We start from the raw sequence: 15,355 nt of genomic DNA, 5'->3' as shown, positions 1-15,355 counted from the left end.
GCCTGCCCAGACTGCGGAGCCGCGCGTCCGGATAAGATAAGGGGTCACGTGGCGCGTTGCTGCGTTGTTTATCCCTGCTTTGTCCGCTCTGTTTACATCGCGTCGCACTATTCGAAACGAAAACGACGCTCTCTCCGAACTCCATCCCTCAACGTCACGGCCATGCCTCGAGTTGCCCAGGCGCCACGCCCCAGCAATAGCAGGGCCGCACCTGGTTCCATCGCCGCCTCTCCTTTCAAGTCGCCCGTGAAGTGAGCAACTGAACGTAGCTCTAGGTATGCAAGATGCTAACAACCGTCACTTAGAATCCCTTTAAACGACGATGTGCAAGAGAAGGCGAAGAGGCTGCAATCCCGACAAGCTCTTCACGATATTCAGATGAACCAAATCAAAGCTGCCGCATCGCCAATGCGAAGGCACACAAGCCTTGAGCAAGCGGGCGGCTCACCATCTTCGAACCCAAAAACACCGCGACGAGCGCCCGGAAAGGAGAATGATCTCGACGGAGGAGTGCTCATGGTTGGAGGAAGTGCGGTCACGCCCATGAAACGAGTACCGATACTTGCCAATTTCGAGGAATGGATGAAGATGGCTACAGACAACAAGATCAATGCTACCAACTCGTGGAATTTTGCCCTCATCGACTATTTTCACGACATGTCATTGCTGAAGGAGGGTGACGGTGTCAATTTCCAGAAGGCTAGTTGTACCCTGGACGGGTGTGTCAAGATTTACACGAGCAGGGTTGACAGCGTGGCCACGGAAACTGGAAAGCTCCTAAGTGGTCTTGCGGACAGCGGAAACAACAAAAAGAAACGGGATGAGAATGAGGACGGGGAAGAGAGTGAAGAAGAGGTAGAGGATGAAGATGGAGTTGTTAGGAAGAAACCTAAGAAGAGGGTATGTATAGCCGGTTCCTCGTATGTTGTCCGTCATGATGGTTCTAGAGACTAAAAGGATGCCCAGGCCCAAAGGTCTTCCGAAGCAACATTAGCATCCTCTTTTTCAGCCTTACAGCTCAAGAAATTTGAACTCGAGTTCTCTGTAGATCCCTTGTTCAAGAAAGCCTCGGCAGATTTTGATGAGGGAGGAGCTAAAGGGCTTCTGTTAAATCATCTGGCCATAGACTCGCAGGGTCGCATTGTTTTCGACAGTAGTGATGATGCCGGTGATGCATCGGGAGAAGGGCAAGCAACCAGACGAAAAAACGACAAGGTCCGAGAAGAGGAAGAGGAAGAAGAAGAAGTAGAGCCTGATTCTATGGCGGACACAACCGTAAAGGAGCCCGAAGACGAAGAGGAAGATGTTGAAATTGATGTCGGAGCTCTTGGTGCCAGGTTCTTCCCCAACCTTGACCGATTGGAGGAACAAGATATCTGCCCATCCTTGAAGAACTTTGACCTGGGTGATCCGTCTGGCTCAATGGATATCCCTTTCTTGAAGGCCCCAGAAGACTGGCGACAGGAGAAGGATAAATCACCCGAGCTGGGGGTTGTAGGTGATAAATCTGGCATCTTTCTCGACGATGACAATCCAGCCGGTTTTGAAGATGACGATGATGGTTTGCTTGGAAATTTTGAGATTCCTGCGGACGCCGGATTTGGAGAAGGAGGTGAAGCCTGGGCACGTGATGCCGCAATCGAAACCCGAATGCGCGTTCATGATGCTGGATATGATAACGACGGGATGGGAGGTGGAGATGGCGAAGACGGCGAAGGTATGGGGGCGGGTGCTTTCGATCCCGAGACCGGCGAGTATGTCATATCAATGGATCGCGGAGGAAAGAATCAGGTTGGGCACGATGATATATTGAGTTACTTTGATGAAGCATTGCAGAAGAACTGGGCAGGTCCCGAGCACTGGCGGATTCGAAAAATCAAAGACGTCAACAAACCAGCTTCAGCAGCAAAACCACGAAAGGAGAAGGAACCCTTTGAGATCGATTTTACATCGCCCTTGAGTGCAAGCCTCGCGGAGACTATTTACACACCGGCCGCATCAAACACGGTTATCTCTCTTCCCAAAAAAGACTGGAAGTCAAAGACGAGGAATCTACTCCCTGATGACAAGCATTTCAACTCCAAGCAGTTACTAAGGCTTTTCCTGAAACCCAAAGCTCGCATGGGAAGTCGACGATCCGGATTCGGAGCAAAGCCTGGTGCCTTTGGCCAGCAAAGAGACGAAGAGGCACCTGAAGGTGAAATGGACGAGGCTTTCTGGGCACGCAAAGAAGATCCTAACGCGGCTGGTGCCGACGACCCATTACCTCAAGGTGACTACGACGCAAATTTCTTCCAAGATGATGGCTTGGCGATGCCAGGAGTTGATGATGATGATGACATGGAGTTTGCTGATGCTCGAGATCACTTCTCACCCGGTGCAGAGGAGAGAGGTGATGGAGGCATGGCGGGAATCAGCACCGTGCTGAATGGGGGTATGGGCCCAGCCACCGATACGGAGGGGGCGTTTGGGACACAACTCGTCACTCAAAGCCGAAGACTGAGACCAGAATATGTCCAATACGCTCGGGTGGCTAAGAAGGTCGACGTCCGAAGACTGAAGGAGGAGTTGTGGAAAGGAATTGGGAATGCCGGTCTTGAAGACGTAAGTCGCTACAAGTCACACAATGCCTACTGCATGCTAATAATTTCCACAGGCACCTGGACGCCTGCCTACACCCGAAGTGGAAGCAAAGCAGGGAGAGGAAGACGGTTTGAAATTCACATCAGTGATGCAGAACCTGCAGAAGGTGTATCCAAAACAGGCGATGGACGACATCTCCACGAGCTATTGCTTCATTTGCTTGTTGCACTTGGCGAACGAAAAAGGATTGGTCATCGAGAAACAAGAGGGACTCATGGAGTTGAATATCAAGAGGGATCCGACGGCTGAGATTACCGTCGGGGCATAGGTGGTGAATGTCGGATTGTACATAGGCACGCTGTATTCAACGGAGTTTGGGCATAAGCATGTATCGGAGAGAAGGCGTGGACGAAAACACGAAAGTCCCATGACGAACCGTAACGATAGGAATCAATTGATTTACGTTGGCATGTAATGTATATATATGGTGCGGTGCTCCGGAACAATCGAGGACTGTGCCTCTGATGTGCCCCTCGTGTTGGACGAGATACAATGATTGGTGAACAGAGGAGAGGGAGGAGTCCTGAGATATAAGGCGGGGAACATATAAGGATTTCCAGCCTCACCGCCACTGCAGAAGATAGCGACGACAGGGAAGTTCAGTCAGCCTCCTCATCATTGCGCATCGATCAGTTTATTTTTGATACTCGACCAGAGGCTTCGCCGGGTCCCCTACGCCGTACTATACCACTACGGTCCTACTGTCTGGTAACTGAACCGCCTTAAATTCACAGAACCACAGTTATCAACGCCCACCATGCCTCCCCAAGTAATACTCCGTACCGTGCCGCAAGTCGCCGCACGCCAACCGGCCAACCAGCCCGAACCATGAAAGCTCACGGTCAAGGATCGTCACGCTGGTCAAAGAGCAAGAGCCCGAAGGAACTCAGCAACAATTATCACACGGGTTGAACCATGTTGGTCAGTTGGAACTTGGTCTCCGCCCAGGGCTCAGCCTCTCCCAACCTCTCTCTCCAAGGGTCCAAGGGTCCAACTTCCAAGTCTCTCAAGACCCCAAGACCCCACGACTCCAACAGTACCTAGGTAGTAGTCCATGTCCAACACCGGCTACTCCAAACTCCAACTCCTGGGATGTCAATCTGACCATCTTTATCGTCTGGGCGGCCCGCAAAGTTGCGTCGTGCTGATACACACCGCGGTTGATCATCACCATGTTCCCATTGGACCAGCGCAAAGCGTTCCTCCCGATGAATGAGGCGCAGCGCCGTGAGGTGAGATTCTGTCGAATGCCCTGCCCTGCGATGCGATGCGATGCGATGCGATGCGCGCTCCTCCCTGGCACAATCCTACTCTGTATTAATCCCGTCTTTCCCCACAGGCGAGCAGCTGCGATCTCTTTTGATGCTTCTTGGTTCTTTTTTCTTTTTGGCCCTGCGTGCTGTCGATTCCATGCTGTCTACACGACCATGATTGTGTCGCGGTTCAGCCTCGCGGCCGCTGCGAGTGTACGACTATTGTTGTTGTTTTCATTGTTGTTATTATCTGCTGCCCCAGCGCGATCGACGACAGCGACTCAAGCCACAGTCGCGACGACGTTATCATCAGCGTCGATTACTTCACCGGCTGTGGCCTCCGCGACATCTCTGAGCGCGGCGCTCCCCTCTCCCAGCTACTTCTCCGCACCCTTTGGGATCCCTCCGCAAATCGTCCTCGATCAGCCAGCAATCTTTAATTACACATTACCATACACTACTCAATCGCCAGGATTGGTATTGTGCCAGACGAACGCAACCGATTCGGATCCCATCAGTACCGCGAATACCTGGATCGTACTGCTCGTTCCATTGTCAGGTTAGTACGGAGCATCCAGCCTTGCCCACCTCATCACCCCTCTTGTAATTTAGAATAACATATCCCAGATGACGGCCAGACTTCTGTCGAACAAGCCAATGTCTGGAAATCCTTCCCGCTGACCTTCCAGTCCGTCCCGGGCTACAACAACTTGGAGAACCTCTTCTTCTGTTGGGGGATTGGCAGCATCTCCCCCTCGGTGAGCTTCACCTGTGAATCCTACAGTCCCGATTTCAACGTCGAGGGGGCGCCCTCCCAGCAGCACAATGCCGCCAGAGGGATACTGGGCCAGAGGTTCGCCTCTCCCGATGCGCGAGAAGCGCTCCTCGCCGCGCGCTCTATTGTCATGCCCGCGACCCCTCTCTTCATCTCCCAGAGCACCCAAGTGCTCGCCATCTCCGGCGTCCCTTCATCCAGCACCCCGAGCACCACCTCCTTACCTAGCCAGGTCACCATCACGACGCCCGGCCCCACGGGGACGACCGTGACCGTAACCCCAACGCCCACCTCCCCATCCGATAGCGATTCCTCTTCATCCTCTTCCTCCAAATCCAAATCCAAACTCGGCGCTGGTCCTATCGCCGGAATCGTCATCGGATGTGTCGTCGGCCTGCTCCTGCTCCTCGCTCTCCTCCTCCTATTCTGCATCCGCCGCCGCCGCCGCACCCCTCGCGGTCCCCACTCCGACGTGCTCCTAGCACAAAGCCGCAACTCCTCCAGCCGCGGCGAACTCGCACTCGAGAAAACCAGTCCTATCACCACACCCACACCCACACCAGGTCTCACTAGTAGTCCCGGGGTTTTCGAGACTCGTCCCTCATCCGGCGGGCCTTACGATCACCTCCGGCAATCCGCACCCTACACCGGTCCCGCAGCACCGATCGCGCGTCGGCCAACCACAGCCACTATCCTCACCACAAGAACAACATCATCGTCTCGAGGCGCGCCCTCAATATCCGAGATAAGCGCGCCTGTGAGTCCGCGTTCGACTGTACGCAGCGAGGATGATTCTACTTCTGTGTATCGGGAGAATCAAGAGATTCATAATAATAACACGCCGATGATATATGGCGATGCGAGACATAGACCACAGGTATATAAGGGAGGAGCTGGAACTGCAGCGTTATTGTCGACGACGCCGTTTTTGAGTGAGCCGGGTATGACGCCGGAGGAGATGGCTAGGTTGGAGGAGGAGGAGAGGAGGATTGATGAGGCTATTGCGGAGGCGGAGGCGGCGAGGCGATAGTATGAATGGATTGGATGGATGGATGGATGGGGGGGTGGATGGATGGGGGTTGGGGAAGGAGGGGGGGGAGAGGGAAGGGGAAGGGGAAGGGGGATGTTTTGTTTTAATTGCATGCATGCATGCTATATAGCGGTTTATGATGGATGGATGGACATGGCTCGGTGTACTATACTATACCAATGATACCTAAAGTTAACTCTTATTTTCATGGCTACTTTTGATTTCCTCATACATACGGAGCAGAAAGAAGTTGACAGACACATGAGATGGATAGGGTGATAATTAACTAGACATACATACTATGATTGACGAGGGTGCGTGGCATCAGGAGAGAATCTCAAAATGGACATGTATGTATATATATATGTATATTCAAAAAAGATGCACATGAACTTCCTCATTGTTGTAGTAGCTCCCAATAGTTTTTAAAAGGGATTCTATGCTAATGCATCGCCAAATGTCATCTCGACCGCCAACTCCACTCACTTCATGCTAAGATACACAGAAAAAAAAACACCAGTCAAAGGCTTTGTATGTTTTGGCCGAACTCCAGGTAAATGAATGGCTGCTGAAAAAAAAAAGTCCTTTGCAACGCCTAACTAGGCAAACCTTAAGCCAGAAGAAAAGCCAAAAAACAAAAGATGCAAGATGCAAGATGCAGAAAGAAACACCCGAAATTTGCGTGGTCCGACTCTATAATGCTAACGCCCGCCATGATAACCAGCATTAAACCATCCCTGTTGCTGCGGGAATCCAGGATTCGCAAAGAACTGCGGCGGCGGTGGAGAATAAGGGAAATAAGATTCTCGTTGAGGGGTTCCAGGAGTTCCAAGAGTTCCAGGAGTTCCAGGGCGAGCCGGAGCTGACCACCCACCACCCTGGGCAAATACATTCGCGGCGGGTGACATCCATTGCTGTTGACTCTGGGACAGATCGGGGTACTGCATTTGTGGGTATTGTCCCATGCCGCCATATGGGGACTGAGGCACATAGTCAGCGTTTAGTTGGTGTTGCTGTTCCTGAGCGACTGCCTGTATCACCGGTAGGCTATTGATACTTTCTTTGAATTGTCGATTCTCTCTCTCGCGGACTTCTATCGCACTAAGAAGGCCAGTACTAGGAGGCTCTTGTCGATTGTTATGCGCCATATTTATCAGAGGCTGACCTGTTAATCTTGCGATGTATGCATGGTCGCGTGCGGATAGGCTTGAGGAACTGGCACCATTCCCTAAAGGACTGAGTGCTACAGACGCACCTCGAGAGTTTGGGCGTTGAAGTAAGTCAATCGAGCTGCTCCGGCGGGAATGTCCCTGCTGAGCTAGCAAGTCGATCGAGCTGCTCCGGCGGGAATGTCCCTGCTGAGCTAGCAAGTCGATCGAGCTGCTACGGCGAGAGCGCCCCTCTTGAGCTAGCAAGTCAAACGAGCTGCTGCGGCGAGAGTGCTTCGGCTGGGTTAATAAGTCGACCGAGCTGTTCTGACGAGAATGCCCCGACTGACTTAACAAATCCGAGCTGCGCTGACGAGAATGCCCCGACTGACTTAACAAGTCAACCGAGCTGCGCTGACGAGAATGCCCCGGCTGGCTTAACAAGTCAACCGAGCTGCTCTGACGAGTATGCCCCTGGGGGCCAAGCAAGTCACTTGATCGATTTCGTACGAGAGGAGGTGTAGGTGTACTGCGGAGAGTGTTTGCAGAGGTTTGACGTTGATGCGCGTACAAGGGGGTTGCGGCCGCTCGCTGCTGGACAAATTGTTCCGGAGTGATAGCACGCTGAAATCCAGGGGAACTGCTGCCAATGGCACTCATACCTGGTTGCCAGGCCAAGGTCCTGCTTTCCCCGGACTCGTTCCGATAGTGTGCGCCGCCATCTGGCGTGGTGATGTTGCGACTAGATGAACTGGAATGAGCTCGATGTCCTGCGGCAGGTGCAGGTCCAGGACTTGGACTTGCGCGGCTGGGCGCGCGCTCTGCACCGGGCATTTGCGAGGGCCCTGGATTTTCTCCCCCGACGGGTTTCCGCTGTAGAGGTGCTCGATCTGAAACGAGGTTGAGAGTGGGGCCGAAGTCTATGTCCAGAATTGGTGACTTGCTTCCACCGTCATTTTCAACAGTTCCCACGGTTCGCAAGACGCCAGCACGGGGTTTCTCAACAGACTTTTGAGTATCGATAGATGGACTTGAGGTACTAGCATAGTCCGGTTCGTCGTCATCGGAGCGAATATCATCTTCATATACGCTGATCCCTGTGTTCGATCTGTCTCGCAGATCAGGCATTGGTGGTATTGGTGGTAGGAGCGTTGGACGGTCGTCGCGGATATCTTCCGGATATACACTGGTGGCTGTATTTGATCTGTCTCGATCCGGTAAGAGGGTAAGCTTTCGATCGGAAGGTTTTCCAATCAAGTCAAAGGCGGCTTGATCTATAACGTGCTGCGCCAAGCTACCACTACTCGATGGTGTTTCTGCCGATACTGGACTCACTACACTGGAACTATTTGTGGGAACGGGCTTGCGAATAATGCTTTCTCTAGTCTGAAGCCGCGGTGGTTGAGACGGGACGCTGCGGGTAGAATCTGTCGACTGCTGAGGTATATGACCCTGCATGGATGAAGGTTGTGGGGACCAAGTAGCTTGGGTGTTCGGATCTGAAGAAGCAAAAGCCTGAGGAGGATCATACGTACGATTAATGGAGGAATGGTCTCTGGCGTCACCAGGCTGAGGAGTTGAAGGAGTGTACGAAGATTGATGAGGTTGTGAAGAATTGGTTCGTGGGTCGAGGTCCGAGGGACGCGGCGAGGGTAAGGACTCGTCGAAAGAGGCTAGAATTGATGCTGTTACCGAGCCTTCAAAAAGACCATCACTATTAGCAGGAGATTTGAACTTGTTGGCTTCTGGTAGTACCCCTCTCTGGTCTGTTTGACCCCTATCCTCCGAATCTGGACCCTTTTCCTCGATGAGCCTCAGCTCATCGCTTCTTAGCCCTTCTCCATTACTGTGGTATGCAGCAGCAATGCTGCCAGCGCCTGCTCCACCTGCCAACAGGGATAGAGTCCCAGTGGACATACGGCTATTAGCTCTGCGCAATTCTGGTGACTGATACGGCTTGCTTGGCGGGAGGGAACCTGGACCGTGAGAGAAGGCGGGCGGGGCGGCAACTGGTTCTGGAGCACCAGTTGCTCGCAAGTCCTGGAGTTCTCGTACGGGTGTCTCCGGAGAAGTTTGTTCATCTTCTTCTGAGCTTACGCGCTCGGGGGTGGTACCCATCTCATTCGTATACTTCGAGCCCCCAAAACTGTGCGGAGGTGGTAGTGGACCTTGTTCGTAGGCTCCATCAAAATTGGAAGATGCACTTGCATAGCGGTCGTGGGCATGAGTGTCCGACACCGATCGATAGTGAGGAACAGAAGACTGCAGATCAGCACTACCAGGCGGTGCAGAGTCCGTCCTTGGAATTCCTGTTCCGTATGGTGGTTCTGCTTGCGACTGAGCCCATCCAATTGGTGGCGAAGATTTTATTGATGCTCCGTCATCAAAATGAATACGGCTGCGAGACGGTCCATAGCTGTTACGTACACTCCTTCTGCTGCCGTATCTGCTGTTTGTTCGGCTTCCGTTCTCGACGGCAGTCATTCGCTTGCTAACCAGCTCCTTCATTCTTCGTCTCCATTCCGATTCTTTCCATTCCGAACTTCCTTGCTCTAGGACGAGCCCGGAGACGTCTAGGATTTCTAGATATCCATACCTCCGATGTTTCGGCATCGCAAACATCAGACTCTCGGGGTTCGTAGTGTCCGCAATCAATCTGTTCGGACGGCCATAAAGGGCAAAAGTATCGAACACTGGAAAGAGCCAACGAAGCATCATCTCAAATCCACTAACGGCGGGATGTACCTCAGGCATAACAAAGACGAAGCCCTCAGTGGTCGACGGAGGGTCTGAATGAATTGTGATATTTCCTTCCACCTTTACAAGGGTCGAGGCATCAATCAAGGGCTTCGCTTGTGGATAGATGGCGAAGGCTGAATAGGCATCTTTGATCGTTGCAATTGGAGTGGCCTTTTTTGTTTTCTTAGAATCGTAGAATTTTATTTCGCCCTTCAAAACCGGAGGTCGAGAACGATCATACGCCGATTTCTTCTTGTTTACTTGCTTCTGCAGTTTTTGAACCTCCTTTTCGGGGGGTGGCGTGATAACACACCAGCAGCGTCGCCAGGGAGTACCAGCCCCAAACCTGACGCGTGCCCAGTCTTCTGTTTTTATCCTTGTGCGCTCCATGATCAAGCTAATGTTGTTCAAAGCCTTCCCTTTTCCCGCGATAAGTGCGCCTGTGTAGGCCTCTTGTAATGTGGTGTGCTCGAACATCGCAAGTCGGATTCCCGCGGTCCATTGAATCAAGGAATGATGTGAGTTGAAGTGCAACAGATAGCGATTTTTACCGGCAGTGGAGATGCTGAGTACATTTTGCAAGGGCGGCTCGTTTTCGGATCGAGTTGGGAGCGATTCAATCTGCAGCTGTGTCAGCGCTGAGCTGCATGTAGACACCGAGAACAGTTTACCATTTTGATAGATGAATCTGTAAGGTTTATGAATTTTGGAAGGACTTCCCCATCCTGGCCGGCTGCATCCAATTCTGCCGCCTCCCATAACGACAAAACAGTTCCGACGAGTTGCGCAAAACATTCGGTCCAGGTTCGATCCGCATTTGGCCTTCCATCTTTACGATATTAGAAGGGGATAAATAATGAAGGGGTCCTTGGTACTTACACGTATCTTGGTCATCTAACTTCAGGAAGTATCCTTCCTGGTATAGCTTATTCCCGTGGCTGTTCAGGAATGTGAATATCGGTTGCAGCTCCGGCAATGTATCCTCGGCCACGTCCATTAGAGGAGGCTGGTAGGTTTGGATTATGGAAAGTGGCCTTGACGGGGCGCGTTCGCGCTGGGCTCGAGGTTGAGGGCATTCTTGGCCATCTAGTTTATATGAATGGGACGTCCTGGCCACTGTCGGTGTAGGCGCTTTTGGCAGGTCCTGCTTTGCTGGTGTGTATTGTGGAGCATCGTCTTTGATCGGTACCGACCCGGGAGGAACCGAGTTATGATGATGATTCTGGGAGTCTCGATTCCTGGTGAGATTCGCTATGAACGATGACACTGTTGAGCGCAAGCCTAGATTAGCATAGCCCTTATTGCTCCCCGGGATCTCTTCGGGTCTTCTAGGCTTACCCCGATTACGAGTCCCCATCGTGCTCTTCAAACGTAGAGGTAACGAGTGTGGTGGTGCTGCCCGATGTTGAAGAACAAAGCCGCAAGGGTTAACCTGAGCTCTTCAACGGGTTCGACCTAGAAGGAACAATTGTCCCTTCCTTTCTTCTGTTCCAAGTCAAGACAGGAGTGGCATGGCCCAAACAGCAAGAAATGCCCTGTCAACCGAGACCCTTTGCCGCGAGTCGAGCGTATGGAGATCGATAAGACGACAAAAAACGAGGGGAGAGGGCGGGAAAACGAGAGGAAGGGAAGAAAGGGGGGGGAAGGGAAAGGGGGGAGGGAGAGGAACGAGGTAGATATGAGGTATTCTGTCGGAAGCCAAGCACGACGAGTGAGGACAGAAAAAAAAGAGCGGAGAGAGAAATCAGGGTCGACTGGAATGGTGATGTGAGTCCGGAGGGACGGCAAGACGGACTGGTCGCAATGCTTAAATCCTGACTAAGCAGGACGTCACTGGGAAGGGCGCTGATACGCTGATTACGCTGAGACGACAAGACGCCGTTTGTCTGGTTTCTTCGCTTTCGCTTTCGCTGCTGCTGCTGCGCTAAATATAGAGTTGACGCGCTGCAGTGGACGGTTGGATGGCAGAACGATCAGCCAGATCCAACCAGAGGGATCGGACCGTGCATCTTCCTTCAGCCACGGGAAAAGTAAGAAAAAGAAGACATACTTCGACGGCAGCCTCTTCCAACCCGCTTCTATTCTTGACGCCGGATGCGGCAGTGAGGTGCATCCTACATCAGAGATTCAAAGGTTGATGGCCCCTCAGATCAGACCCCCCTCTTGCCCCAGCCTCAAAAGCCGACTAGTCACTCCTATCCTGTCCTCTCTCTTGTCGAGAGTGACGCGTCTCGATCGAAAAGGGACAAGGGGACGAGTGGAATACGACACTTGGAGTCTTGGACTAACAAGTTAACATCGGTCTTTGATGTCGTCACGTGTGGCCTTTGCGCTTTTTCGTCTCAACTCATTCTCCGGCCCTCTTTCTTTTGTCTCCTCTGCCCTCCTTTGTAGGGACCTTCTGGACCATGTATCTTGCAAGTTGCATCGTGAAGCCGTGCGAACAATTTACTCGGGTCCCCCCGGTCGCTATCACGTGCGGCCTAATACGGGCACTCCCGAGTCGCCGCAGTGATGGAAATGCCGAGGACGGCGGGAAGTCGACGTAAAGATTATAATAAGACAGGCCCTACGTAGATACATACACACACCTCAACAGACAAGATCCCACCATCCCGTCCGAAACCCCTCAACTCCCTCGTATCTCGAACACGGGCGCGTCCTTGGTCGGGGAACGATTCCCCTCAATGACCTGCCCTTACAACGGAGTCTGCAGAGTCTGTATTCCCCTCATGACGCTGGGATGAGGAGCTTGCTCCCTCAACCAAAAGTTGCGCGAGCCATCACTTTTCAGCCTTGCCGGTCTCTCATCCATACCCCTCTGAGTCGTCGCCCCAAACTGGCTTTGCCCTTCTCAACCACCACAGCTGCCAATGACGACACCCCTCCTGTGCACAGGGAATCCCTTCCTTTTCGTTTCGAGACCGGGCTCGCCCTCTATGCGAAGAGGACGCCGAGGCCCTTCCCTCCCCCATTTCTGTCCCCTCCGTCGGGTTCTTTTTCGGATCCACTGAGCACCCATCACATGAGTCGCGATAGGCGCACATTTGTCAATGGAGAACTTATTCGAGGTCTTACGAATGGCGACGATGCGGTGTATGTCAGTGACATGTTCATTGGCGCCAATGATGGCGTGGGCGCGTGGTCAACAAGACCCGGGGGACATGCTGGGTTTGTCTTGTCTTCTCAATTGGCGTGTTCAAGCTAAGTCATCACAGGCTTTGGTCCAGATTGATCTTGCATTTTTGGGCCCTCGAGATAGAGGCTGACGCCCAGCGGATACGGCCTGCTGGCCAAAGATATGAGCCTAACCCCATAGAATACCTCCAAAAAGCGTACGAGCAGACGATCGAAGCAACCTCAAAGCCGAATAAATGGCAGGGAACAACTACGGCTACCGGGGCACAACTTCACTATCAGAAGGCGGATTCAGACCCGAATGCACCTGCGACGCCATTACTGTATGTCACAAACCTTGGCGATTCCCAAGTCCTCGTCCTCAGACCCCACGACTCGGAACTTATTTACAAGACCAAGGAACAGTGGCATTGGTTTGACTGCCCACGACAGCTGGGGACGAACAGTCCAGATACTCCTCGCAAGAATGCCGTCATGGATAAGGTCAGTATAAAGGAGAACGACGTGGTACTAGCGATGTCAGATGGGGTTATAGACAATTTATGGGAGCATGAAATTATTGAGTGTGTTGTCAGCAGCATACGCAAATGGGAGAGTGGCGAGGGAGGGCCGAGCACTGGAGATCGTACGGGTGGTGCCGGGGGAGGCATGAAGTTCGTGGCCGATGAATTAGTGAGAGCTGCAAAGGTGATTGCAACAGATCCCTTCGCCGAAAGCCCCTTTATGGAGCATGCGGTCGAAGAAGGCTTGGCTATGGAAGGCGGTCAGTTGCCTTTGGGTGCATGAATGAGTCAACTTTCAAAACTAACGGCTTCATAGGTAAGCTGGACGACATCAGTGTGGTCGCAGCTCTGTGCAGGAGAAATTGCGGATGAGAGAACGATCCCGAGAGTCACAAAATTGATCGATCCAGAAAGCAGGAACCCGAGTAGTCTGGGAGCGTGGCATCAGACAAGCCGCATAGCAAAAGCCTCTGATACCAGCCTGTGGAGTACCAGCATTTCAAGCTGGATTTTCTGAGGGCCGCAGTGCTTATACCAGGACTCAATTTACCTCCTACCGAGAAGAATGCGGGAAAAGGGAGATATGGGAACCCCACATCCCGACCTGGCTGGCTACAGGGTAGACATCCGTTAATCACACGGAATAAAAATGGGTGGCGTTAGTCCCAAAAGAAGAGTATCAAAGAAACATAATATCTAAACCAGATCAAACTTTAAATTCTATAGAATAGACCCTCGGTGTAGCAACTTCATGTACCAGGTACTTTCTTCGTGCTAGATAAGGTATGTATTTATTCAGGCGGCCGCTCCCCCCTGCACCGTCCGATAAGCGTTATCGCCAAACTTAAATTTTTAGCCGCGAAATTCTTGAAGCCTCAAGAGCCTCTCGAAACAGAAACTTGCGAAACCCAAGAACGCCGGAAGAGGACTTCCCACGCCACATCATCCCTTCCCCAAGTACCCAAGAGCACACATCACCATGAGAGGCAAACGATCAAAACAATACCGGAAGCTCATGCAGCAATACGGGCTGAGCTTTGGATTCCGCGAGCCGTACCAAGTGATCCGTAAGTTCCCAGCCCTAGGACACTCCAACCAACGCCGCAATTACTGAGCTTTTGTGCAGTCGATGCGGAAATTATCAGAACGGCGGATAGATTTAAGATGGATCTTGTGGCGGGGCTGGAACGGACATTGCAAGGACAAGTTAAGCCCAGTAAGTTTCCCAGCTCGAGCTCCTCGTTTTAGCTATCACCGTAGCTGATGAAAGAATCTCAAGTGATAACTCAATGCTCGATGCGGCACCTATACGCAGCGTCCAAGGAGCCCGGCATGGCCGCGGTCATCGACCAAGCGAAGACATACGAGCGGCGGCGCTGCAACCACCTCCCAGAAGACTACCCCGAACCGCTCAGCACGAAAGAATGCCTCTCATCAGTAGTGGACCCGAAAGGGAACAAGACGAATAAACATCGCTATGTGGTGGCGAGCCAGGAGCTGGAGGTGCGGAAATTGATGCGGGGCGTGATGGGGGTGCCGCTGGTATATATCAATAGGAGCGTGATGATCATGGAGCCGATGGCGGGAGCAACGGCGGAGAATCGCGAGCGGGAGGAGAGGCAGAAGTTTCGGGATGGGCTGAAGGGAGGGAGAGGGAGTGGGAGCTTGAAGAGGAAGAGGGAAGAAGATGAAGCTGGGGAAAAGGGGGCGGAGGGCGAGACTACTGGAGAACCGAAGAAGACGAAGAAAAGAAAAGGCCCCAAAGGTCCGAATCCCTTGTCGGTAAAGAAACCAAAGAAGAGGCCGGAGGCAGAGAAGCCTAAAGCTACTGAGAAAGGGGAAGACAAGAAGACGGAGTCCAAGGTCGAAGCATCGGGTCAGCAGGCGGGAGAGGGATCAGAACCTAACGCGAAGCCGAAACGTAGACGGAAGCATAAGTCAAGCGCAGCCAAGACTGGCGTGTCTACAGATGCTACAGATGCCGCGGGGGAAGATGATGGGGATGATTGATTCAAAGGAGAGAGTTGTAACTACTATAATGATACCCTCTTGGAAGAAAAATAGCCGATAATCCTGACAGAAAGGACTTGGATCTCAAAAATAAACTACACTGCAAGTAAGCTGCT

General features: G+C 52.4%; 4 protein-coding genes across 4 annotated transcripts; 3 read left to right on the top strand and 1 right to left on the bottom strand.

Moving 5' to 3' along the window:
- Nucleotides 1-162: 162 nt before the first annotated feature.
- On the top strand, nt 163-2,902 carry M430DRAFT_81003 (hypothetical protein; the record flags this gene model as incomplete). The annotated part of the gene is made up of 4 exons (XM_024869597.1): nt 163-251; nt 306-927; nt 958-2,604; nt 2,657-2,902. Coding segments are annotated over 4 exons (2,604 nt in total), but the record flags the coding sequence as incomplete, so codon positions are not given.
- Nucleotides 2,903-3,527: 625 nt separating this feature from the next.
- Nucleotides 3,528-5,750, top strand: M430DRAFT_55383 (hypothetical protein). Its single transcript, XM_024868537.1, has 2 exons — nt 3,528-4,455; nt 4,524-5,750. Exons 1-2 carry the CDS (start codon nt 3,816-3,818, stop codon nt 5,699-5,701), a joined length of 1,818 nt encoding a protein of 605 aa, XP_024725485.1. The 5' UTR covers nt 3,528-3,815; the 3' UTR covers nt 5,702-5,750.
- A 199-nt stretch (nt 5,751-5,949) lies between these two features.
- M430DRAFT_161048 (hypothetical protein) lies at nt 5,950-11,035 on the bottom strand. Its single transcript, XM_024863392.1, has 4 exons — nt 10,927-11,035; nt 10,468-10,854; nt 10,260-10,417; nt 5,950-10,209 (listed from the first exon to the last, which is right to left on the bottom strand). Exons 1-4 carry the CDS (start codon nt 10,943-10,945, stop codon nt 6,403-6,405), a joined length of 4,371 nt encoding a protein of 1,456 aa, XP_024725484.1. The 5' UTR covers nt 10,946-11,035; the 3' UTR covers nt 5,950-6,402.
- A 1,067-nt stretch (nt 11,036-12,102) lies between these two features.
- Nucleotides 12,103-15,239, top strand: M430DRAFT_47021 (hypothetical protein; the record flags this gene model as incomplete). Its single annotated transcript, XM_024867893.1, has 7 exons — nt 12,103-12,161; nt 12,487-12,759; nt 12,807-13,489; nt 14,198-14,296; nt 14,356-14,445; nt 14,509-15,038; nt 15,111-15,239. 7 exons carry the CDS (start codon nt 12,103-12,105, stop codon nt 15,237-15,239), a joined length of 1,863 nt encoding a protein of 620 aa, XP_024725483.1.
- Nucleotides 15,240-15,355: the final 116 nt, after the last annotated feature.

The sequence above is a fragment of the Amorphotheca resinae genome, assembly GCF_003019875.1.
Source record: "Amorphotheca resinae ATCC 22711 unplaced genomic scaffold M430scaffold_1, whole genome shotgun sequence".
NCBI classification, from domain to species: domain Eukaryota; kingdom Fungi; phylum Ascomycota; class Leotiomycetes; order Helotiales; family Amorphothecaceae; genus Amorphotheca; species Amorphotheca resinae.
This window is presented reverse-complemented; position numbering and strand designations above follow the sequence as displayed.

Coding starts and splice junctions, on each gene's coding strand:
- M430DRAFT_161048 (XM_024863392.1), bottom strand. Junction 10,418..10,467: donor GTTAGATGACCAAGATACGT/GTAAGTACCAAG, acceptor AATATCGTAAAG/ATGGAAGGCCAAATGCGGAT. Junction 10,210..10,259: donor CAGATTCATCTATCAAAATG/GTAAACTGTTCT, acceptor ACACAGCTGCAG/ATTGAATCGCTCCCAACTCG.
- M430DRAFT_55383 (XM_024868537.1), top strand. CDS start 3,816: ATGTTCCCATTGGACCAGCGCAAAGCGTTCCTCCCGATGAATGAGGCG. Junction 4,456..4,523: donor ACTGCTCGTTCCATTGTCAG/GTTAGTACGGAG, acceptor AACATATCCCAG/ATGACGGCCAGACTTCTGTC.